This window comes from Melopsittacus undulatus, chromosome 4 (genome assembly GCF_012275295.1).
Source record: "Melopsittacus undulatus isolate bMelUnd1 chromosome 4, bMelUnd1.mat.Z, whole genome shotgun sequence".
NCBI classification, from domain to species: domain Eukaryota; kingdom Metazoa; phylum Chordata; class Aves; order Psittaciformes; family Psittaculidae; genus Melopsittacus; species Melopsittacus undulatus.
This window is the reverse complement of record NC_047530.1, coordinates 21,247,230-21,271,183: the sequence shown is the minus strand read 5'-3', so window position 1 is coordinate 21,271,183 and position 23,954 is coordinate 21,247,230. Positions and strand designations below refer to the sequence as shown.

The 23,954-nt window shown below is 42.6% G+C and overlaps 1 protein-coding gene across 1 annotated transcript; it reads right to left on the bottom strand.

Moving 5' to 3' along the window:
• Positions 1 to 879: 879 nt before the first annotated feature.
• On the bottom strand, positions 880 to 19,976 carry TMEM179 (transmembrane protein 179). The gene is made up of 5 exons (XM_005149586.3): positions 19,499 to 19,976; positions 12,439 to 12,576; positions 10,825 to 10,903; positions 7,891 to 8,073; positions 880 to 2,034 (listed from the first exon to the last, which is right to left on the bottom strand). The coding sequence occupies exons 1-4, from the start codon at positions 19,798 to 19,800 to the stop codon at positions 7,894 to 7,896; spliced, it is 699 nt and encodes a 232-aa protein (XP_005149643.1). The 5' UTR covers positions 19,801 to 19,976; the 3' UTR covers positions 880 to 2,034; positions 7,891 to 7,893.
• Positions 19,977 to 23,954: the final 3,978 nt, after the last annotated feature.

Genomic DNA, 23,954 nt, shown 5'->3' with positions numbered 1-23,954 from the left:
CAATAGTACAGGCTAAGCGTTTTTACAGTGTTCAGTACATTCCTGCAGCACAAATGGAGGGCAGCTGCCAACACCCACTTTAGGCAGGCTCACCACATCAACAGCACCTGATTGCACTAGCAGGCATATCCATACTCATATGATTAGAGGAGATAGAAAAGGACACAGTGAAATGACACTAGATTTTTTACGTTAACCTTTCAAAGCACTCAGCATCAGCACTGTTAAAAGACGGTCTCAAAGACTGCTTCTACTCCCATTCCCTCCCTTCATCTCTCCAATGCTGCTAGTCTGGAAACAAGTTAATGGAGCAGAAGAATCCCATAGCAGTAATTTTAATTGTAATTTCTGATTTTTGCTACTTCAAATCAAGCAGAAGGGCTGGGAGCATGTGACTAGAAAAAGGGTATTACCAGGTGCCCTCAAGGGATAGCTCAGGAAACTAATATAATAATGTGAACTTGGTTCTTACTGATTTTTTGCTCCATGATAGCTATTGGGAACCGTTAGGCCCACCTCTGAAAAGAAAGGCTGATGCTACATGAAGAAAATTAACCAGTTGTCATTTAGAATATGAACCTGTCCATGAAGCCTCTGGTCCCTCTTTATATTTGGTAACAAGCTGCTTCCCAGCTGCATGTTAATATGGGAACATCTTCTCCCTGCCTTCTATGGAATTATAGTTCACTGCTGGAAGATGATACTAAAATGGCTCAGGCAGCTTAGGATGGTTGGCCATATCCTTGACTATACAAGCTGTAGCATAGGGAAGTTGGGGAATGAATATGCGAACTAAGACACTACCTCTGATTTTGAGAACAATTTTTTATCTCACATTGTAATAATTTAAATTCACCTTCAAAAAAAGGAACAGACATATTGACTTTTCAAATAATTTATTTGTGTATCACCAAATCATAAAAAGCCAATGTACTGCCCAGCAAAAAGCATCCATATATAAAACACGCAGACTCAGTAACACAAGAGTGTAGCATTTATATAGAACCCACTCCAGCTCCTAGTAAAGCCAAAGGAAACTTTTTCAGTGACTCCATTAGCAAAAGGATTGGACTCAGAATTTTTATTTACCAAGCATTTACAAAGGCTATATTAAAATGCTAGTAAAAAGCTTCCCTTTTGAGACTATATCAAAACAATAGTAAACCTCACTCCAGTTCTGATTTTGTCAAATGCATGCAATTAAAGCTCCAAATCAGCAGTCATTACACTGCAAAAGACTATACAAATCAACAGAGATAATATTCAAAACAGACCAGCTATTCCCTCAGCTTGTGTGGACTAGTGTGGCTTCAGCATGGCTCACAAACCTAAGCTATGTAAATCAGCAGATGATCTGCCCCTCTACTGCTTTCAATAGTTTAAAAAAAAAGTCATGAAAAGTCATTAGATTTGTCCCCAAATACCCATTACACAAGGACCTCTTTATACAAAGCTTTTCCCACATGGATATAAGAAGAGACAGTAGCTCATGAGTACATAAACCACAGGATATACATTTCAGAGAGGCTGCACTGACATAAGCAAAAAAGATCTGCTTCAGATCCAAAACTCCCAAAGACTCCCAAACCTTTTAGAACAATGGATTTCAATGAGCTACTTTCAAAAGCGTCAGGTCTAGATTTGGTAACAGCCTTTCCTTCCCCACAAAAGCCACGAGCTACACAGGGCCAATGGCCAGCTGTAGGGTATATGGATCTCTCAACACTGAAAGAAGAGGTTTAAAAAGCAGTCCCTTCAAACCTGGTGGCAATGCCAGCACCTTTGCAATAGGTATCTGCACAGCTGACACAGGTAGCTCTCTCCAGAAGCAGAGTTTAGGCAAACACATGCTTCAAGGAGGTTCTTTGCAGTTTGTGAAGCCATATGAGCAGGTAGTAAGCAATAGGCAGTTCCATGCTGGGTCCCTCATATCACAGCCTGAAAGCCAAAATCCCTCGTAGGAAATGTGCTGACAGTTCTCCTCACTACCTGTTCTGTTCTGATATATGGCACTCTCCAGTCCCCTCAGCAATCCTTGTCCACAGAAGAAAGAGATGGGAGAAATAAGGCTTGATCAGCTTCATGGTGATAAAACCCGCTGTGCAGGCTGCAGAAATGATTTTGGCAATTGAAGGAAACAGGGGAAGGAGGTGTCAGTGGAACTGTTGGAGTTTATTGTTGTTGTTTTGCTTTGCTTATAAAACTCCTAGGGCTATACTTCAGACCACAATTGTGTAACTCAGGCTGAAAAACAGCAATAGTTTTATTCAGAGGGTATTTGACCAGAATTGCTTTGATACCATCAGTCTGCACTGGCTGTGGACATCAATGTTATAATTCTCCCCCTGGAAGGATGCTGTTCAACACAGAGGTGTCATTTAGCGAAAGGACTGCTTTCAAATCCAGCAAACTGTGTTTTAATAAGGAGATAGCAACTTTTAAAATCAAATGTAGAACACTCTTTTAATGATGATGGTTAAAGCTGTTGCAGCAGCCTAGAAAGTGGAACGGGTTAACTGGTGCGATCAAGACCCTCTGTGTTACAGTAAGATATGCTGTATCTCAGAGACAAGCTATTGGACTTCACAGTGTTAATAGGCAAAATAATAATTTCCTCTGCTGCAGGAGTGAGAGGGTGAAGAACTCTGGAATGTATTATGTGGGATATCATGAGAGATGATTATCAAATATTTCCGTGCCTTAACATAGCACTTATCTAACTTTAGCATGTTCCTTGAGGATCTGCTGGCAACAGCCTTGGGAGCTTCCTAGAGCAACATGTCATCTGAATCAGGCCTGGCTTATGTAAAGGGAAGGGTTTAACCTCATATTCCAGAGAGCCCAGCTGAGAACAGGGAAAATCTGCAACACTTATTTTTTTTACATAGGAGCTGCAATTTTTCATACATTCATAAATACTCCTCAGAACCTTCATACAAACTGGGGTCATATTGTTCAAATCTTGGTGGAAACAAGGGGAAAACAAGAAGTAAATAGAGAGTAATTTTGTCACAGGACTGCTCACCCACCTGTGTGAGAAAACACCTGAGACAGTAACAAAGAGTCTTCAGTAACAAAGAATCTTCAGTCCCACCTCCTGATAGATTCTCTGAACCCTCACTTTACAACACCATCAAATGGAAAGGGGGAATAAAACTTCTCAAACTGGGTTTTCACCATATACAAATAATTCAAACTATTTCAGTGTGCAGCTCTTACTGCCAAGTACTTGATCTCCTTGATAATCACCAACTACACCAGGTTAAAACACTGCTATTCAGGAATTTCAAGCCAAGTAGAATAGCTTTAATAGGAGGATTTGAGGGGAATCCAGGGTAACAACATGGTAGCAGCATTTGCCATGCGGACAGAGGCTTGTGTCTCCCAAAGCAGAGGGGGAGCTTAAATCTGTGCCTCACAGTTACTGTGGTGGCAGGGGGTGGGGATGGACAGTTACAGGCATTTTAACAAGTAGTTCATCACTTTCTGTCACCCCTGTGAAATGTAACATTTCAGGTAACATACAACCTTCCACATCTAAGAAATCACAGTTGCTGGCTTTTTGTTTTGGTGAGAAAAAAGAATTTAAAAGAATCATTCTATGACACATCAAAGTGCTATTCACCCTTCTTGGGTGCATATGCCCATTTTTTTAGGAACAAGGATCTGACAGGAAACTAATAAGTGTTTAATCCTAATTCCTTTACCTATCTAAGAAAATAAGATTTAAACTCTCACAGGGATTCAGTTCTTTTGACTATGGTCAGTTTTGACAGTATTGACAGTTCAAGAAGTTAGAGTAGCTACAAGAGGTAGAAAAGTTGAAGCACTCAGGTGAATACATTCATGTTAATCTGTGTTTGCAATAGCAGTTCAGTTGTACTCTTTGGCATGGAAAAAAGAAACTGAAGAGAAAGCACTGCTAGGTAAATACTCTTCCCAACAACAGTATGGAAAGAGACTATCAATAACATGCCTGCACTGAAATAAGCAGCACTTGCTATATATGAACTAAATAGCTCTCTAACTTCTAGAAACAAATGTTAAGTTCTCTGAGAGAGTGCAGTTGTGTTTTTCCCTTCTATGTCAGGAGTACATCAAAGTGTTGTTTTCTATGTAGTTGTTAGCTTCATAAATTATTTTCATTTTGTCATTTAAAAAAATAAAAAACTTTTAGATACGTATCTATGTATACTAAAGTATATCTCAGGTTAGTTTTCCTCATTCTTATAGAGGACAAAAGTAGAAACATGCAATTTAAGGCATTAGGACCATAAATAGAAATATTTCTAAAGACATTTCAGTGCTCATGAAGCTACATGAGCATTTTCTCACCATGTCAGGTGTGAAAACTAGCCAGGCAAAACCTGCCTCTCCTCTCAGATTGCTTAAGCATAAAAAAAAGACATTTGTGGTCTTTAAAGCAAACATTCCAATGAGATAAAAATGGGCTATTTCCATCAGAAAAGGAAGTTGTCTGAGGCACAAATTTAGGATCTGGATACAGACAGGATTCCTGTTAGCCCAACAATGTTCAAACACAACGTTTTTTCCCCTTCTATCATATAACAATAAACAAACACGAGTATAAATATTGCACAGGCCTCTAGTTCTTTAAATACACCTCTTGCTAGAGTGTTCCCAGAGGTCTGCTTTGGGAGATGGAAAATTAAAAACAACCCTGAAATATCACAGAAATGCAACATTTGACTCAGAGAAACTCCTACTGCAGCCACACACTATGCTGGTTGGCAGTGGATGACTAACAGCAACGATTGTAGGTATCTCTGTATGCATGTGTTTATAAACAATACTGCTATTGTAGCACATTTTCAACCTGGTATCACCATGTTGGCCTGAATGTCCAAGCTTTAGGAGAAGAGGTTGCAGAAAACTAAACACAAATGAAGAAGCCCAAGCGGATCCAATAACTGGACACTGCGCAACACCCTTCCTCCCTTTGAGTTAGCCATAGAGCTTTGCAATACACCCTTTGCCTTCTCACCTGCCCTTTGCCTTCTCACCTGCACAGGGTCTTCCCTCCAAAACAGCCTTACTTTTAAGCATCACTCATCCTTGCAAGCTGGGTGCTAGCCTCACCCCACCTTGTCAAGTGAGGGAAGCTGCGAAAAATAAATCAAGCTGCATGTGGGATTCAAAGAAGATCTTCAGCCTCTTTTCAGTTTACATGCCAACTTCAACTGCCAAGATTATTGCATTCATGGGCACTGTAATGCAACTGGGGTTAGAAGAATTCACCCATGTAAATGAGTAGGCTAAGCTTTGATACCAAAGTTGACAGGTGAATCTGTACACATGCTTGTGCTTGACTGGATTTTCCAAAGGCTGAAGTATTTCATTCCTATTGACCTTTACTTCAAGGTGGGATTCTGGCTGCCCCAGGTGCTTTGAAGATCCCACTTTTGTCTTTTGAGCTGCATAACAATGACGATGGTGTCAGTGAGATAGAGTTATGGTGACAAACATTAGTGAAAATGATAACCACAAAAGTCAGCAAGATAGAAACCCCAAAATCAATGTTTGCTGCTTCTCCTGTAAGTGGAAAAGAAGAAAAGAACCTGAGACAGGAGAAAAGAGAGGTAGAAGAAACCATGAGCTCCAGACAACCTCATTAAGGAGCAGCATCTTCTTCCCCAGAACCAGAGACAAGGCTTGAAGCCCTGGTATTTCAGAGCAAGGATGAAGAAGAGACACTTGTTATCCTTTGCTTCTTGGTTCTTCAAACCTCCAGGCAAGACCAGGAATGGTGGTCCCAACCCACATGTTACTTCAGCCTAAGTCTGACTTGAAACATCCATAAAATATATTACACAAAGCAGCAGCATAGTTCCATGTGAGGAGCAAGGTATGTGCTGAAGCAATTTGTGGGAAGAAACATCACTGGTTAATCTTAAATTCCAAGTAAGACTGGAAGGAGAAGTAGTGTTTTTTACAGTTGGAGAAACAACTTTTGAGCTATGCAAATGTTTTGAGTTATGTTTGATGAAACACAGAAAACAGGCTGACTTTCAGGACCCAAGCTCTTCTGCAGGGTATGAAGGGGAAGGCCATGCCTTATCAAAGGGCTTAGGTACCTGCAGGAGTCTACCACTTATTTGACCAAATGAATAAATAAAGGCACTACAGCAGTCCTGATCTCTGAATTTTAAATTGGTGTTAACTAACTTGATCTCTGACTCCCTCTTCAGGAACTCCTCCTCTGATGACAATTCACAACTACACAAAAGCCACTGCTATAAAGCTTTCAAAGGAATTTCATTCCCATGTGGGCAGAAATCATGCTGAAAAATAAGATCTCTCTACAGATAGCTATGCCCAGTTAAGCCTTTAAGTGATGTTTATAGGGCTGGCTCCTGTTTAGAGTCTATGGAGATTTTTTTCCCTAAGTCTGTAAGAAATATTTGGCTGTTAAATGTAATGTTAGATGTTATGGCCTAAAATGCTTACTAATCCAAGGATTTGCTATGACTTCAAATTCTGTTTCAACCAATTATTTAAGCCAGTACTTAATTCCTTCTTACTTAAGAGGTAATATAGTTGTGCATGGTTTGTACCTGTGTTGCAATAAGTTCAGTTTCAACTCAAACACATTTTCCACTGGCAGTATCAGTGTACTCCCAAAAAATCTTCTTCAGATTAACTGCTGAATTGGGGTCTTCAGTGTGATGTATACCAGGGAATAACTGTCTAGCTCCAGCGCAACTTTACTTCCCTGCCACGCAAATCCCATGTTTATCTGAGTCACTTTTAATTACCAGATCTACTTCTCATCTCAACCATCCAGCTTATCTGATGAAGCGCTAGCCAAGCAAAACTGAAAGCAACAACAAAGCCATTAGTGAGCTTTGTATAAGTAATGGCCCTTTTTCATAACAAAATTCATCAGCCTTGGAACTGCTGCCCATGACTGGGGAAAACGGAACCATTCAACACTGAGCTATATATAAAATAACTCAGCTGTTCAAGCTCCTTGCTGTATTTATAGATATATAGAGATACTTACAATGCAAATGTTTATAGTGATTTTGCATACCCCATATGAAATAAATATCACAAGCAAATTCTAATATTCAAAACTGAATAGTATACAATGTTAGGGACCAAGTTACATTTATAAATGCACAAGCATTAATACTACCTGTTCAGCCTAATTTTTTAGTATGCAAGCTTCAGCAATTGCTAGCTACATTACACTCAGGAGTCATAACAAATGTTGGTCATGCCAAAATCTAAGAAAAAAAACACAAAAATTCTCCACCATCCATCCTACTAATACAGCTTTTGACAGATACTGTAATAAGATAGTGGTTTCATGAAATTCATTATCATTGTCCCATATTAAATATCAAGTCTGGAACACAGGTCTATGCTCTAAACGAACTCAAAATCAGAGCAGGAGCAATAAGTTTGTCAGCACTGCATCAATACATATAGCAAAAGCAGAGACAGTGAGAATCTGTACCTGGACCAGAGCTGTAATTATACAAAATAAGGTGAGAATAGGGGTGGCTTTACTGGCAAAAGGAAGGAGAGGGAGAGGAGGGACTGGACACAGCCACAGTGACAACTGTTGTTGCAGAATAGTTTGAAGACATATCCTGGACTCTGTAGCCTGGTATTGCCAGCTCAGTTCACAGAAATGGCCCCCACCCCAAAAGGCCGTAGGAACTCTGCTGGCAAGAGCAGGTTACAGTATCTGTATTATAATATGAATATTTCTGGCAACAGTTTTTCATGGAGGAAGTGGGTGATTCTCAAGTGCATCTCTTTTCAGGAAAAAAAAGTTCTCCCACACTCAATACCCTGATTCAACTTCAGCTCAAACTACTAATTATTAAAATCTAGATCCTGCCCTGGAAATTTGCTTACACTTTAGATCATTCCACTTTTCTCATCTTGCAAAGAGGATCGTGAAGAGGATCTTCCTAGCAACCGCTCCTTCTCATGAATCAGGCTATCTAGCAGGTCCTCCTGTCTGTAGTTGTGATAAACCTTTAGGAAAGCCAGAATGGTAATTCCCAGCCAAGTCAGCCAGGCAGCCCAGAGACCAAACTAGAATAAAAAAGAAATTACAAAGAGGTCAGTACTGTATTGTAAAAACAAAGTCAACTGTACAGGTGAATATTAAAACAGCTGGACCAAACTCCATAGTCACACCCAGTGAGGTCCTGACCCTACTGTTCCTCCACACAAATTATTCCTAGCTTAAAAGAAAAAAAAAATCTTACATACTAGAAAAACTGAAGCAAAAAAAGTACAAAGTACTTGAAAAAAGAAATACGTATAAATGAGATGCATCATCTGAACTTCCCATATCCAACATTCTGGCTAGCCCAAAATTCTTGGGATAATTTCACTTTTGTTACTTTAGAATTGCAGTATGATTTGAGATATTCTCCAAAGCTGTCTTCCTAAGTCCCTCAGGCCTTCCACTACCCCTGCAGAAGTGTTAATGTTGAGGTATTTATATTCAAAATATTGTTGAGAAAGTTGTACAAATAAAACCTTAACATTCTGGGGTAATTGGTTCAGTATGAACTCTGAGAGCAAGAGTAACCCACTACAGTGAATCCAAATGCCTGGTGGGTCACTTATGTTTGGCATTAGAGACTTAAGCTTAAAAATCTCAGATCTGCAATAAGTCCCATCACTAACAGTCTCTCTTGCTTAACTTCATAGAGATAATTGCAATTTCATTCGTTCAGGCACAGAAGTGTTGGCACCCCTGACTCAGAGGAAGCTCATCTGTAGTAAGACTTTCTGGCAGAAATTCCATTTTGATTCTATGATGCCTTTAGCAAAGAAGCATTAATTGAATCCCAGTATTTCAGTTTTGATATACTGACTTTTTAATTAAAAGAACACAAATATTTAAACATTTCCAGACAGGAATACAGCTGTGTATTCCAATAATCAATTTAGATAAGCAAGGGACACTTTTTTAAAGGGAGTTTATGTTCCTATATATCTTACACACTTTGGAAATCCTCTTATTTCTGCACATACTTACAATTATCTCAGTTCACCAGTAAAAAATACTTTTAAGTTATTCTACAAACTCTGGAAATAAAGAGTATAATAATTCAGCTTTATATGACTATATCAAGAGAATTGGAAGTTTTACATTCATATCTTAAGCACTACTTCATTCATGAAATATTATCTTATAGGCATTCAGACACCTGCTACTGCTGTGGTCTTCTCAGCATCTTTGCTATGAAAGAACTTACTTGGATTTAACCAAATTCAGTAAAAATCCCAGACCCATTCTGATGTGTTAGAAGCATCCAAATAGAGGAAACATGGCAGATACAGGGACAAACACTGCTTTTAAGTAAAGCCTGCAGTGGGAAATTATTGCACTTATAAGGAAATGTTTGCTTTAGCCCATAAGTCTAGTCTATTCTTGAGTTTTTATTTCTACCATTTCAAAGAATCTTATTTGCCCTGAAGAAGCAAACCCATTCTTGTCTCTTCATCCAACTGTGATTACCATACCCTAGATATCAGAAAATTGATATAGAATTTGACTTGGGCGTTTCTTCAGTCACAATCAAGATTCACTTTGATATTACCAGGTTCAGCTTTTAAAGCCAAATGGAGCATTTCTGGAGCTGTTGTGCTTCCAGATTCTTCACATTTGGTTGTTTGCGGAGTTTAGTGGCTGCACCTGAGTGGAGCTAGCCTGCTCTACCCAGGAGTGTCTTGGAGGGATGGGGATTGATGTAGGGAGCCACACCCAATGGCTTGGGCTGATCCATCTACACTGTGATACGCTAACTCTCCTTCAACTGCATGGACCTTTAATTTTTAGGCATGACTTCTTGTTAGAGAAATTACTTTTCTTATATATAGATTACCAACCATCCACCCAGAGATCATAAGGTGGACACGGACATTTAGTTCTCATGAACTCAAATCTATAGACCCATAAAACAGGCTGACTTCTGCTAAATTCCCAATAGCTGGTAGATTAGGATCTAATAGCAAAATCTGCTACAAAATACAGCTTGGCCTTGGGCTAGCATCATATAAAGAGGTCACTTTGACACTGTATTTTGGTCCATGCAGATACATCTGAGCTGGGTACCCATATACCAGTGCTGACAATGAAGACACAAAACTAGCTTGTGTCCAAAAGGCATAGTTACCTTTGAGGAGTGCCCCAGGCAACATAATGCTTCTTCCCATGAGGGACAGCGTAAGAAGCATGTGTATGGGTGCAGCCCTACATAGATGGGGCTATCCTCCTTGCAGATCTAGCGTGTGCTCACATGCACAAATGCCCAAGTCCCAGTATTCACTGACTTTGACTGTTAACTTAGATCTAGCCTATGCAATAGAAAGGTCTTAGTGGTCTAATTCTCAAAGATTCATTTGAAAACAGCCTATGTAAACAACAGTAACATTTATTTTCAAAGGTCTGATATTTATATAGCTCAGACCATCTCAGAAAAACTCATGGAAGGCAAAGCTAATAGCTTCAGACATTATTCTGAACAGCAGTGAAGAGCTCCAGGATACCAGTGTCGCAAGTTTTGCAGAGCTCATCCTTTGAAGAAACAAATTTTCCATCATGAGTAACAAGATCAGTGGCGGAATCAGTTTTGACATATCTGCATGCAAAAATATCTATTTTGAATTTAGAATGCAAATGTGCCCACCACTATCATCCTGATTCAGCACTTACTGAACTCAGTGGAAACATTCTCATTGATTTCAGGTAGGTCAGCTCCAGCAATCCCAGATCCATGAGAAAGTGGCAAATGAACTGGAAAAGAACTATGACATAGTCTGACCTACCTGTGCAATAGCAAACTGGTCATAGAAAGCAGAGTTTTCTAAGTTCAGTTCAAGATCTATATCCTGTAATTCTTCACAGCTACCCAAGGAAGGCATTTGGAGGGGGGAAAAAAAGAAAATTATTTCAGAGATTCCAAACAGGCAAAAGAAAGCAACATCTTAAATCTGTTTCTGTCACAACAGCAATATTCTATCAAGAGATATTTAAGTTATCACAGTAACCAGTTTGCTTGCCAGTCTTCTCTAAAACTAGGCTAAAAGAGGTATGTAATTACTTTCTTTATAAAAAACTAATGTACAATTATGTAAGTGATAACATCAATTTTCCATAAGTGGAATTGTAATAATTATTATGAAAACAGTACTTTTAAAACCCTCTTCACCCACTATCCCCAAGCCTCCCACATATTCACACCTGGCATCACCCCATGTTGGTTGCTGTACCCCTCAATGAAACAAAGCGTATGAGCCTCCATTACCTTTGACTTCATCAGGAAAAGCCTCAGAAGAAGGGACTGTGTGGGTGTTTTTGTTTCGAATGCTCCAGCAAGGAGACGATACTCTGATGGTAAGATAGAGGCTGCCTACATATTTTACAAATAACTTGGACTTTTACTGATGTGAAAAATTTCCCAGGATTTTGAGGTTGTCTTTCTAGCTCTTGGTTGATTTCTGCAGCCTCTTCTCTCTCCTTTTCAGTGCTGTCGGTCATCTTGGGTTCTTATCCGAATATTCGATTAGACATTTTTGTAATTGAATTCTTAACCGAATATTCGAATAATTCGATTAATCGTTGCAGCCCTAAACAGAACATTTACTATGGCATTTTACAACATATGACAATGAGCAACATAAATGTATGCTTTAAGTAATATGTTTATTTAATATCATATGACATAAAATGTCACTTTTTCCTCTCCATTGTTATTTGTTTGATAGGAAAAAACCTATCTCAACTTATCTTGTTTCCTATAAGGGGCATAAGCATCATTGGATACAGCAGACCATTTTAGGAGCTGCACATTTTGTGCACTGTAAAGAAGTATCAACAACTTGTCGACACTTGCAAAGTACTTTCAATTCTGTGGCCCTCAGGCATTCACAGCACCTTTACAAGGCCAGCATCTTCACATCAAATTTTGGATGACAGTGCACTGGGGCACAAGCAGGATGAGTGACTTGACTGCTCTCACACAGTGGGTCGGTGGTAGAGCCAGGACAGCAAGCCAGGAGCCCTGACTCAAAGTCCCCTGCCCTGCTTACAAGACCACACTCTGCCTATTCTTAGAGCATTTCCAAATCTAGCTCTCCTTTGGAAACAAAACATTTTGAGCTAATGGATTTCTTTTGCATAAAATAATGAATCTAAATGAGACCATGAAACACCATGGAAACATACTTATTTTTGTGGGGTACTAAAAGCAATATATAAATAAATATATTTGGGGGGGGGGGGTTGTTCTAGATGGAAGAAATTTAGATTTGCACATTACAGATTCTTTCTCACCCTTGCTCACCTTGTGTGCAATAGGTACAGTTTGTAACACCACTGTTCATTTGTGCATATATGAAAAAAAAAAAGAAAAAATAGAAAACATATTCTTCAATACTAACCTATTTGGCATGCTTCCTTTTTCGGTAATTGCATCACACCACATGTTAAATCCTACACTCACTATAGTGCTAGCAATAAATGTGATAAACACCACAAAGGCGCTGATCAGCAGATTCAGGAAGGCATAAAAGAAAGAGCTGCAATACAAGGGAAGAAAAATGTAACTCATAAACAGCTGAAACACAACATCAGCAGTCTCTCTAAGCAGCCTACCCTGAGCACAAAGATATCAGTTTCCATTTGAAACACATCTGCTTTAATTAAGAACACCTAATACATTGAAAAACTACAGATTATTATTTTGAGTCACATTATCTTTATATATAAGTGCTTTTGATTTTGATATTTTTTTTCATCTTAAGAGGATGGTGCTTTAAATACATAAAATAAGTGGGGATTGTTCACACACAGCATGGCTTTTGTTAGCTGTAATGATGAAAATCACCATTTTAAAAATAAATGTCACAGAATCATAGAATAGTCAGGATCAGAAAGGACCTCAAGATCATCTAGTTCCAACCCCCCTGCCATGGGCAGGGACACCTCACACTAAACCATATCACTCAAGGGTTCATCCAACCTGGTCTTGAACACTGCCAGGGATGGAGCATTCATTACCTCCCTGAGCAACCCATTCCAGTGCCTCACCACCCCTACAGTAAAGAATTTCTTCCTTACATCCAGTCTAAACCTCTGCTGTTTAAGTTTCAACCCGTTACCCCTTGTCCTATCACTACAGTCCTTAATGAAGAGTCCCTCCCCAGCATCCCTGTAGGCCCACTTCAGATACTGGAAGGCTGCTATGAGGTCTCCATGCAGCCTTCTCTTCTCCAGGCTGAACAGCCCCAACTTTCTCAGCCTGTCTTCATACAGGAGGTGCTCCAGTCCCTGATCATCCTCGTGGCCCTCCTCTGGACTTGTTCCAACAGTACCATGTCCTTTCTATGTTGAGGACACCAGAACTGAACACAAGACTCCAAGTGAGGTCTCACAAGAGCAGAGTAGAGGGGCAGGATCACCTCCTTTGACCTGCTGGTCACGCTCCTTTTGATGCAGCCCAGGATATGGTTGGCTTTCTGGGCTGTGAGTGCACACTGAAGCTGGCTCATGTTCATTTTCTCATCAACCAACACCCCCAAGTCCTTCTCCGCAGGACTACCATGAATTTCCTTTTTGCCCAACCTGTAGCTGTGCCTGGGATTGCTCCAACCCAGGTGTAGGACCTTGCACTTGTCATGGTTAAACTTCATGAGGTTGGCATCAGCCCACCTCACAAGTGTGTCAAGGTCCCTCTGGATGGCATTCCTTCCCTCCAGCGTATCAACTGAACCACACAGCTTGGTGTCATTGGCAAACTTGCTGAGGGCGCACTCAATTCCATTGTCCATGTCAGCGACAAAGATATTAAACAAGACCGGTCCCAACACCGATCCCTGAGGGACACCACTCGTTACTGGTCTCCAGCCGGACATGGAACCGTTGACCACAACTCTTTGCATGCAGCCATCCAGCCAGTTCTTTATCCACCGAGTGGTCCACCTATCAAATTGATGACACTCCAATTTAGAGACAAGGATGTCATGTGGGACAGTGTCGAACGCTTTGCACAAGTCCAGGTAGATGACGTCAACTGCTCCACCCCTGTCCATCACTTTTGTAGCCCCATCATAGAAGGCCACCAAATTGGTCAGGCAGGATTTTCCCCTAGTAAAGCCATGCTGGCTGTCACCAAGCACCTTGTTGTTTTTCATGTGCTCTAGCATGCCTTCCAAGAGAATCTGCTCCAAGATTTTGCCAGGCACAGAGGTGAGACTGACTGGTCTGTAATTCCCCGGGTCATCCATTTTCCCCTTCTTGAAAATGGGGGTTATATTTCCCTTTTTCCAGTCATCAGGAACCTCACCTGTCTGCCATGATTTTTCAAATATGATGGCCAGTGGCTTTGCAACTTCATTCACCAGCTCCTTCAGGACCTGCGGATGGATTTCATCAGGTCCCATGTACTTGTGTACATTCAGGTTCTTAAGATGGTCTCGAACCAGATCCTCTCCTACAGTGGGCCCAGGGTCTAAGTTTTCACAGTCCCTGCGTCCGCCCTCCAAGACTTGGGTGGTGTGGTCAGAGCCTTTGCCAGTGAAGACCGAGGCAAAGAAGCCATTCAGAACCTCAGCCTTCTCCAAGTCCTGTGTAGCCTGTTCTCCTGATAGCTTCCGTAGGGGGCCTACATTGTCCTTAGTCTGTATCTTAGCCGCTACATACCTATAAAATCCCTTCCTATTATCTTTAACATCCCTTGCCAAGTTTAGCTCCAATTGGGCCTTAGCTTTCCTAACTTGGTCCCTAACTACCCGGACAACATCCCTGTATTCATCCCAGGCTGCCTGTCCTTGCTTCCACCTTTTATAAGCCTCTTTTTTCTTGTGAATTTTTCTCAGCAGCTCCTTATCCATCCAAGGAGGTCTCCTGCCCCTCCTGCTGCACTTCCTTCTGGTCGGGATGCAACACTCCTGAGCTTGTAGCAGGTGATCCTTGAATATTAACCAAGAGTCTTGGGCCCCCCTGCCCTCTAGGGCTATATCCCATGGAACCTTGCTAAGCAGGTTCCTGAAGAGCCCAAAGTCTGCTCTCTTGAAGTCCAGGGCACTGAGTTTGCTGCACGCTCTTCTCACTGTCTTGAGGACCTCGAATTTGACCATCTCGTGATCACTGCATCCAAGACTTCCCTGGAGAGTCACATTTCCAACGAGCCCTTCCCTTTTGGTGAGCATGAGGTCAAGCAGGGCACCTCTCCTTGTCGGCTCTTTATTGCTTGCAGAAGGAAGTTGTCTTCCACACAGTCGAGGAACATCCTGGATTGCTTGTGCCAGGCCGTACCGTTGCCCCAGCAGATGCCAGGGTGGTTGAAGTCCCCCATGAGAACAAGGGCCTGCAAGCATGAGGCTGTTCCCATCTGTCTGTAGAGTTCTTCATCCACAGGTTCCTCTTGATCAGGCGGTCTGTAACATATCCCCACAGTAATGTGTCCCATCACCGATTTCCCCTTAACCCTGACCCACAAAATTTCTGTTAACTGATCACCTGTCCCCAGACAGAGTTCCATACTCTCCAGCCTATCCCTAACATAAAGGGCAACTCCCCCTCCCCTCCTACTGGGCCTGTCTTTTCTAAAAAGCCTATAACCTTCCATTCCAACACTGCAGTCAAGGGAGCCATCCCACCATGTTTCGGTGATGCCTATTATATCATAGCTCCGTAGATGTGTACACACCTCTAATTCTTCTTGTTTATTCCCCATGCTACAGGCATTTGTATAGAGGCATCTGATCCAACTCCAAATGAAGCCAGCTCAGTGGCTGGAGCGGCTAGAATATTACTACATTGCTCAGAGTATTTATTATAGGTGCTGGCAACTGACTGGGTGTGTTGGGATGGAATGATGCTCCCCTCCCCCAACACAACTAGTTTAAAGCATCGTTGACAAGTCTGGCAAGCCTCTCAGCAAAGCCACTCTTCCCTTTCTTTATCAGAGCAGCTCCACCAGACCCCAGTAGGCCTGGCCTACAAATGTGGGCCCCATGTTCAAGACACCCAAACCCTTGATTATGACACCACCCTTTTAACCATTTATTTACCTGTTCAATCCTCCTTGCCTTTGGAAGGTCCTCCCCTGTGTCTTGGAGAATTGTTGAAAAGACTACCTGAGCTCCTAACTTAAACAACATAGTAAGTGGAACTAAAATTATTTCATGACTAATTATGTCCCCACGATAACTGGGACAAAAATTGCCTAGGAGAAGGAAACTAAAAGTAAAAAAAACAGTACTGATAGCTATAATCATTTTAAGCAATGTAACACAAGGTACTGTCATCATAGGAGAACAATCTCAGTTTTGTGGGCAATTTGCAGAGCAGGCCAGCTTCTCCTGGAAATTCTCTGGCTTTGGCGTTATTTCTGGCAGCTGAATATCAGTTTACCTCAGCCCTGTTAAATCTGCCCAACCAGGGCTAGTTCTAGGTACATACTGTGTTTGAAGTGGTATGTGGTAGGATGGTTACAGTGGTCCCATAAGGCTAGGGGATTCCAACCTCACTGTTTAACTTCCCCCTACTTAATTCTAGCTAGTGAAAACTTTCTAATCCTTTTTTTCATCCATCTGGTCAAGCCCTTCTCTACTTGAAACTGCCCTATGTGGCACTTGGAAAGTCCCATTACCTAAAAACTGGGCATCTACTCTAGGTTGGAGAAAGATTGGCATCTCCAGGAGGTCATCCTATCCAGGTTAGGTGGTAAGGATGAATATGACAAATTTCCCACCAGTGCCACCTTCATTATGCTGGGGATAGAAGGAGTCTACTCACCACAAAGAAACACCAAACCAAACCAAAACAGCAATTTGTTTTCTATGGTGGCTCATTAAATGAAAAGCTGAGAGGCTTTTTGAGTCAGTGTTTGAATCCTAGGAATGTTCTGACCTAGACAATCCTAATTTCTACAGGTTGTATATGGTGAGGCATATAAGGAGGTTTTCTTTAAAATGAAACAGTTACCAGTGGGGTAATGTTCCTGGTTTGAAGTGGCTTTAGAGGTGTAGCCTATCCCAGATTTCATCCCAAGTGTTGCTAAGACCATATCCACAGTGTGCACCTCAACATGGTATGCTGGCCTGAGAGTCAGAAAAGACTTGAGATGTCCACTGAATGAAAACAGAGCTGACATCAGAATTAGGAAGAGCTCTGGGAAAAGAACAGCTACTAGGATTATTCAATGGATCATCACAAGCCCAGGACCTCTAGTCTTCCCTCTGCTTCCTACTCTGCAGCAGAAGAGATGCCAGGGTCCAGAATCTGACCTTCCACTGCCAAAGCAGGGCTTGATTTGTACTTGGCAATCAGTAAACATCATCATGTGCTAGAGATTCATAAGGCTAGGGCATCCTGGTAGAGAACTGTGCTAAACTGGCTCTCTTCCTTACCTATTTTTAGTCTTAGACCAGAATTTCAAGCTACACATTCTAGACTGAATGAATGCCCTGTAGTAATAAATACTTAGAGTCAAAAATAGAAGTTGCTTTGTATTTCTAGTAATGAAGTATCTGAGTTGTACCTCTAACTTTCAGCTGGGCTAAATAGTCCCAGGCCCAGAGCATGACTGGGAGCTAGCACTTGCTTTTGCTACTCCTGCAGGGAACTTGAGCTCTGTCTGTCCTGGAGGCAAGGGATGTTGAGACCTTTTCAAGAAGGATTTGCAGCAGCAATCATTCACATGAAGATTGGCCACCTTGCTAGGATGCATAGGGTGCCAACCCTGACTGCCTCTGGACAGCTCACCCTGGGGCTGGCCCAGCAGCAGTGGTCCTGCTCGACAGGATCAGGAGCGATGTCATTGGGATCCATCCTCAACTACCTCAACTAATCAGAAATGTCAATTTTCATTTGTGGTGAGTAGCTCACATATATCTCTACATCCAAACAGACCTGGTTTTGTACCCATTTGAAGCATTAACAAATAGCTGTCTAAAATCAGAACAGTGTGTCCTGCTTGACAGACAGCAGCAGATCTGGTACAAGACAGACCTTTTTTCTTACTAGGAAAATGCTGTTTCCAAGCAGCTTCTCTCTCATTTTGTTTTTCCATTCTGTGACGCCTATGGCTACCTCATGCCAACTTGCTTTGTCTCTGGGACTATTTTCAGGGGCCTTCTGAAGAGTTTTGAAATAAATAGCCACGTCTAGAAGTAGGCCAAATATCTGATCCAATTTTCACTGTTACAAGATTTTTACTGCTGGTTTCTTCCAAAAATGAACTAGTTCTGAACTACAAAACTGAAAAAAAAGCACCTGAATTTAACTAACCCTCTATAGATATCTGGTCACCTGAGGAAGCTGAATTCAAATGTATTAAGAAGTACATGGTTATGTTTAGAACTTGTAAGATAATTTTTAATATGGAAATAAGCTTCCAGTCTATACTTACAGCAGGTTTTGTCATTAGGCAGCTTGAGGGTGGTCAGAAAGAGCCAGAGAGACAACACTGCTACACAGTTCCTGATATTACCAATATCAGGGTGTTGTACAAGCCCAGATGTGAGTAACAGCTACTGACCCAGAAAACCTCTAGGACAAATAGATCTGGACACAAGTGATTTGCCTTTGGCATTTTCCTTGAACCATGGGGAAATAACTTTCCTAGTCTAGCCAGCCACCAGTGCATGCTCCTGCCTTCCTATTTTTATGCAGCTGGATGCTTGGAGGGCCCTGGACCCACAGCACCAACAGGCTGGGTTACCTGTGTCAGGGACTCTACCCAAGGTGACAGGATAGACCACCAGAGCGGCAAGCACAGAGCTCCTAAGCTGCTTCCAGGACCACCAAGTTTCTCACTATTCCTGCTGGGATCTGATGCCCCTTGGTTTGCCTGAGCACAGTACCCAGCTGCCAGTGCAGCCCCGTGGCTCCTGCAGGGAGTGCTCAACATTGCTCTTGTGTTGTAACCAGGCAATGGTTGTTCTCTGCAATAGTTGCCATGTCCACCACAAAAGCAGAAAAAAAAATAGAGGGGAGCCGCCAACTTCTCCCTTCTGCCCTCCCCCCACCATGTAAAAGTATCCTGTTTCAAGGTTTTCCACACACCTGATGCACATCTTGGGAAGGCCCCCTTTTACAGGGACATGTAGTGGGACCACGGTCAGGAGACACCTGCTAGCCCCAGCCTCCAGCATCACCCCAAGACCCCAGACACCCTCTATGCCCATCACAGCTTTGCTGGCCAGATGTTGCCCGCAGACTGCTAAAGGTCAGTGAGTGCAAAGCGATGAATCGGTCCCCCTACCCAAAACCCATGTAGGGGAACATCGTCCAGAGGGCCCTGGACACAGGTGGGGGTGTACATGGTGTGTGTGTGCGCAGACAGACACAGGCAATACACTGCCTCACCCCAAGCCCCTAGGGAGCAGGATGATCTGGATGGTGCAAAGCCCAGTGCTTCACGCCCAGGATGCTCCCACTTGCCCCAGTCTGCAGGAGGGATGGGCACACCCTGCCTTCCCCAGGGATACTTACTCCTCATGCCCTTTGCAGAGAAAGAAGAGAGTCCTCCAGGCCTGCACTGTGGCCAGCAGGAGGGAGAGGAGCCCGGTGAAGATGCTGAAGCGGCAGGCAGCCTCGGGCCCCCACTCTTGTACAGTGAAACGCTGCCTCTCCACCGTCAGGTTAGCGTTGAGCCACATGCCCTCGGTGAAGAGCAGGCACCGGCCGTGGAAGTCATTGCCATTCTCGGAGAGGGGCACCACCACGATGAAGCTGAAGAGGAAAGCCAGGAAGTAGCAGATGCACTGAGCGAAGAGGAAATTGCTGAGCGCCATGTCCGCGGCTCTGCGCAGGCAGACGGAAGGAGGGAAGGAAGGAGGGAGGGATGCAGGAGGGAGGGATGCAGGAGGGAGGGATGCAGGAGGGAAGGATGCAAGAGGGAAGGATGCAGGAGGAAGGGCTGCGGGGGAGGGGACGGATAGTGGGATGAAGGGAAGAAGCCTGAAGCAGTAGGGGGTGGGGAGGGAGGATGCGCAGTGCAATGCACTGCCTCCGAATAGAGCTGCTGCCTCTCCCACTGCCCGAGCTGCCCCCACTGATGGCTTTAGGGCTTGCGCGGGGAGCAGAAAGGAAAGAATGTTGTGGGGAATCACCCCTTCTTCGGGAAAATCTGGCCACTGATACACCCCGGGGCTCAGGGGGTTAAATCAGTTTGTGCCTCCCCAGCAGTGCTGGGCACCACAGTGGGGTATCCTCCTAATGACATAGGACGCTGATGTCACCAGTGTTGGTGAAATGCAGCCCTCCACTGCAGTGGTTAAAAAAAAAGGCAGGAAAAAAAGGGGGGGGGAAGATTGAAAAAGGGGGGGGGGGGGAAATTATAACACCCCCCAAAAAAAAAAAAAAAGAAACACTTCAACATGGCTGCTGGATCCCAGCAAGTTTTGGCCCCAGTTTCTAAAACTCTGGCCACCAACCTCGGGTGGTGGCAGTAAGAGGGTGCACAGCCACCCCAGGACCTGCAGGCTGAGTGGATTTGTTCCTAACCCACATAGTCATCCTCCCAACAAGGTATTGCAAGTGGCAGCAGGAGCAGAAGTAGAATAAGTTTATAACTTTTGTTGATCTTTGGTGTCAGTTAGGGGCTGCCCAGGGTTGGGATCCCCTGCATTGTCTCCTGGTTAGCAGATGTAATAGGAGTGAAAGAAAATAACTCTGAGCTCCAGCTGGACCTCAAGCTGAGAACAGACCAGCACAGCAATGGTATGTGCATGGCAGGGACAGTTGCCACTTACTTGATTCCCCAAGATAAGCATCCACTTCCCTCTGCACTGTTAGGGACCAGAGCCCTACCCCACACCTCTCTTGAAAAGACATCAGAGCATCCTCTCAGATGTAGAGCTCAAACTGCAGGGCTAGGATATAAGAAAGGAAAAGGCAAGAGGAATGTGACTTGTACTCAGTTACCCACCTCCCAGCACAAAAATCCAAATGAAATTGATGCCAATTTCGAGTTTCCCCTCAATCACAGTTTCATTTTTCCATCTAAACATGAATTGTCTTTTTGATGCAAGACACCACAATTCATGTCCAGTTCCAGGTAAAGTCATTTCCTAATCCAATTTTCTAGTCATATCCAATCTGAGATCACCTGCATGTCTCAGATCCTTTCTTAACCCCAGAGCTGTTTATGATCATTTTAGGCACTGTACTAGTTCTTAGGTAGCATTTAAAGCAGCAGATGAGAGACTGGGACCCTGAATATACCGCACATGGGTTTTCAGGTTCGGGTTTCCATTGGGCAACAAAACAATTATTTTTCTATTCCCCTAAGAGGTTTCTGATACAGTCCTGGGGCAGGCACTGGGGGGATTCCCAGAAAAGACATTAATTTAGCTGCATTCTAAACCATATGTAATGAATATCATCTTTAAATCTTGCTGTATCTCTACAGGAAAAGTAGGTTTTTTGCAAAACCTACTTCTTGAATAAAGTCTTATGTCAGTATATATGTATGTAATATGTCAGGCCATTTTTCTGATCCTTACCCAACTCTGATAATCAAAAATTGTATTTCAATTTTGCAAGATGAGTTATAGAGCATTGACCTGACCTTGCGTGGATAGACATGAGCTCCTAACATAAAAGATTTCACTGATATTTCAGTCTGGAAAGAAGGACAGTTTACTGCTCTTAACCTTGCCTCAACAAAGTGCTGGGTTCCCCAAGGGTTTTGTCCTTTATCTGGAAGGAAATCAGACCTGGATTGATCTGGAAAACTATTTTCTTTGAAACCTGACACATCAGATTTGCCAGATAATGTTCTCTGAAGTTAACTTGAGAGGTCAACATCATATAAAAGCTCAGTTATTGCTTACATTGAAGCCCACAAAAAGGACTAGCAGATGCCAACGGTGCTTTGCCTCAGGCAAGCCCCATGCTCAGATCTTACCACCAACTACCACAGGGCTATGTTTCAGGAGGGTTATTGCAGAGGTGAAACATGAGGGTCACTTGCAGACCATGTAAAGTTGTCTTTGCTGATGAACAAACTCAAGGGAGCATTTATCAAAGAGATTCAGAAAATACAGTTAGATGTTTGCAGATGTTAACAGACATATGAAACAGCTGCATTCAGCCGGCTGACAGCTACTGAAGTGCAGTACTTGGTCAGATGGAGCGACCACACACTGGAGTGAGCAGAGGTAAAATTCAAACCTGTCAGGCATCACTTTTTTGGCAGCTGCCTGGATTTCTCATACCCTTCTCTCATGTAAATCCTAGACTGGAACTTAGCCTCTAAAATACACAGCTGCTTTAGTGGAGTAAATTTGATGGTGTTTTACAAAGAAGTTTTAAATAGGCTGAGTTTCCCTAACATGGGGAAACTGGGGTAGATAGGCAAGGTGAATATTTATTTATTTTTTCTCATATCACAGGGAATGGAGGATATCCAATATACAGGCCGGGCAGAAATTCTAAAATGCAGGAAAAGATGCCCCACAGCACAATAATTACTTTGTGGCACTCATCACAGAACACTGCAGAGGCCAAAAATAAGTGCCAGTTTAAAAAGAGATTAGAGAAACCAATGGGGAAAAAGGCTATCAAGGACTCCTAAACACAGAGCTGAGAAGTAACCTTGATTGCAAGAAGTGTCTAAACAGCAGATTGCTGAGAAGGAACAGTCACAAAACGATCACTGTGCACTTGCCAGAATCCTGCATTCTTTTCTAAACCAAGCATCAGCTACTGGCTGTCCTTGGAGCACAGTTCAGATGTCTTCTTACCACAGCCCCACCATGACTAACCACATCTTGATCACGACATCCCAGAACTCCTGCCTGCAACTTAGAAGGGGCTTGCTGAGACTTTCTGCACAGGAACTTCTGTTCCCATCTGCCACAGGGAAAAAAACCCAAGGAGACTCATGTGCTGACATGGGATTGAAGGCGGCTTGCTCAGCATCAGAGAGGGTGAAGTCCCAAGCCTGTAAATTCTTTTTCTCTGGGAAATAAAAAAAAAATAACAAACCACAAAAACCAAACAGCAAAGTAAAACAAGCTACACGATCAACTGCCGTTTCCCCTCAGTGATAAGCATAAAACCAACCTGGATAAATCATGATCAGATGCACTGTATTTGCCCATATTCCCTTCAGCCCCATATCTCCATCTAAGCTGCCGGGATAATCCTCTGTAGATCGAGTAACACTGTATGAGTTAGACTGATGTGGAATGACTGATGGGGACTATGGTTTTGGCTTTGTTGCTTCACACTCCCTCTCAAGTCATTAATTATGCCATCTGACACAAACAGTGCTCTCAAGTTGATATTTGTGAGGTAAGTGATGAATTTCCTCTCCTCCTGATAGCTCATTAGGACATGTTTTGTTATGGGAAATTTTGCTGATGAATTAATTATTCAGGCAAAAACATTTTTGTGAGCGACTTCATTTACTTACGCATTTGTTTTGCCTTGGACATATCATTTCTGTGGTCTGAGAAAAATAATGGCTGCATGTCTAGAAGGTGGCTACCATCTTGATATGAGTGATGTGCTGTTTATCTCTTGAGAGGAGCAGTCACAGCAGTATCTCTGCAGAAAGACACCCAGGGAGCAATATGTTTGTAATCTGGGCAGAGAAAACCAATCCAAATGGCTGCTTTTGTGCTAGCCCTTCAGTCACTCAAAGGCAACTTCTCCCTGATTTACTTGAGCTCAAACAGCTGCTTCAGCCCATTTTACCAAATGGTTTAGAAAACACAGTTTGCCCCAGGCTCTGAGTCTATTTTATTTAGACTCTTCAGTCTGTTTTATTATTATATTAATCGATAATTATTATTCCACAAGTCTTGACCTATGTTATTTGTCCTCTGAAAATAACAGAAGAGATCTCATGTACCATTTTAAAATAGCTACTGCAAGTGCTACTTTTTGGGAGAGGTTTCTCATGGTAATCACTGTCTTTAAGAAGGTGCCTGCTAGT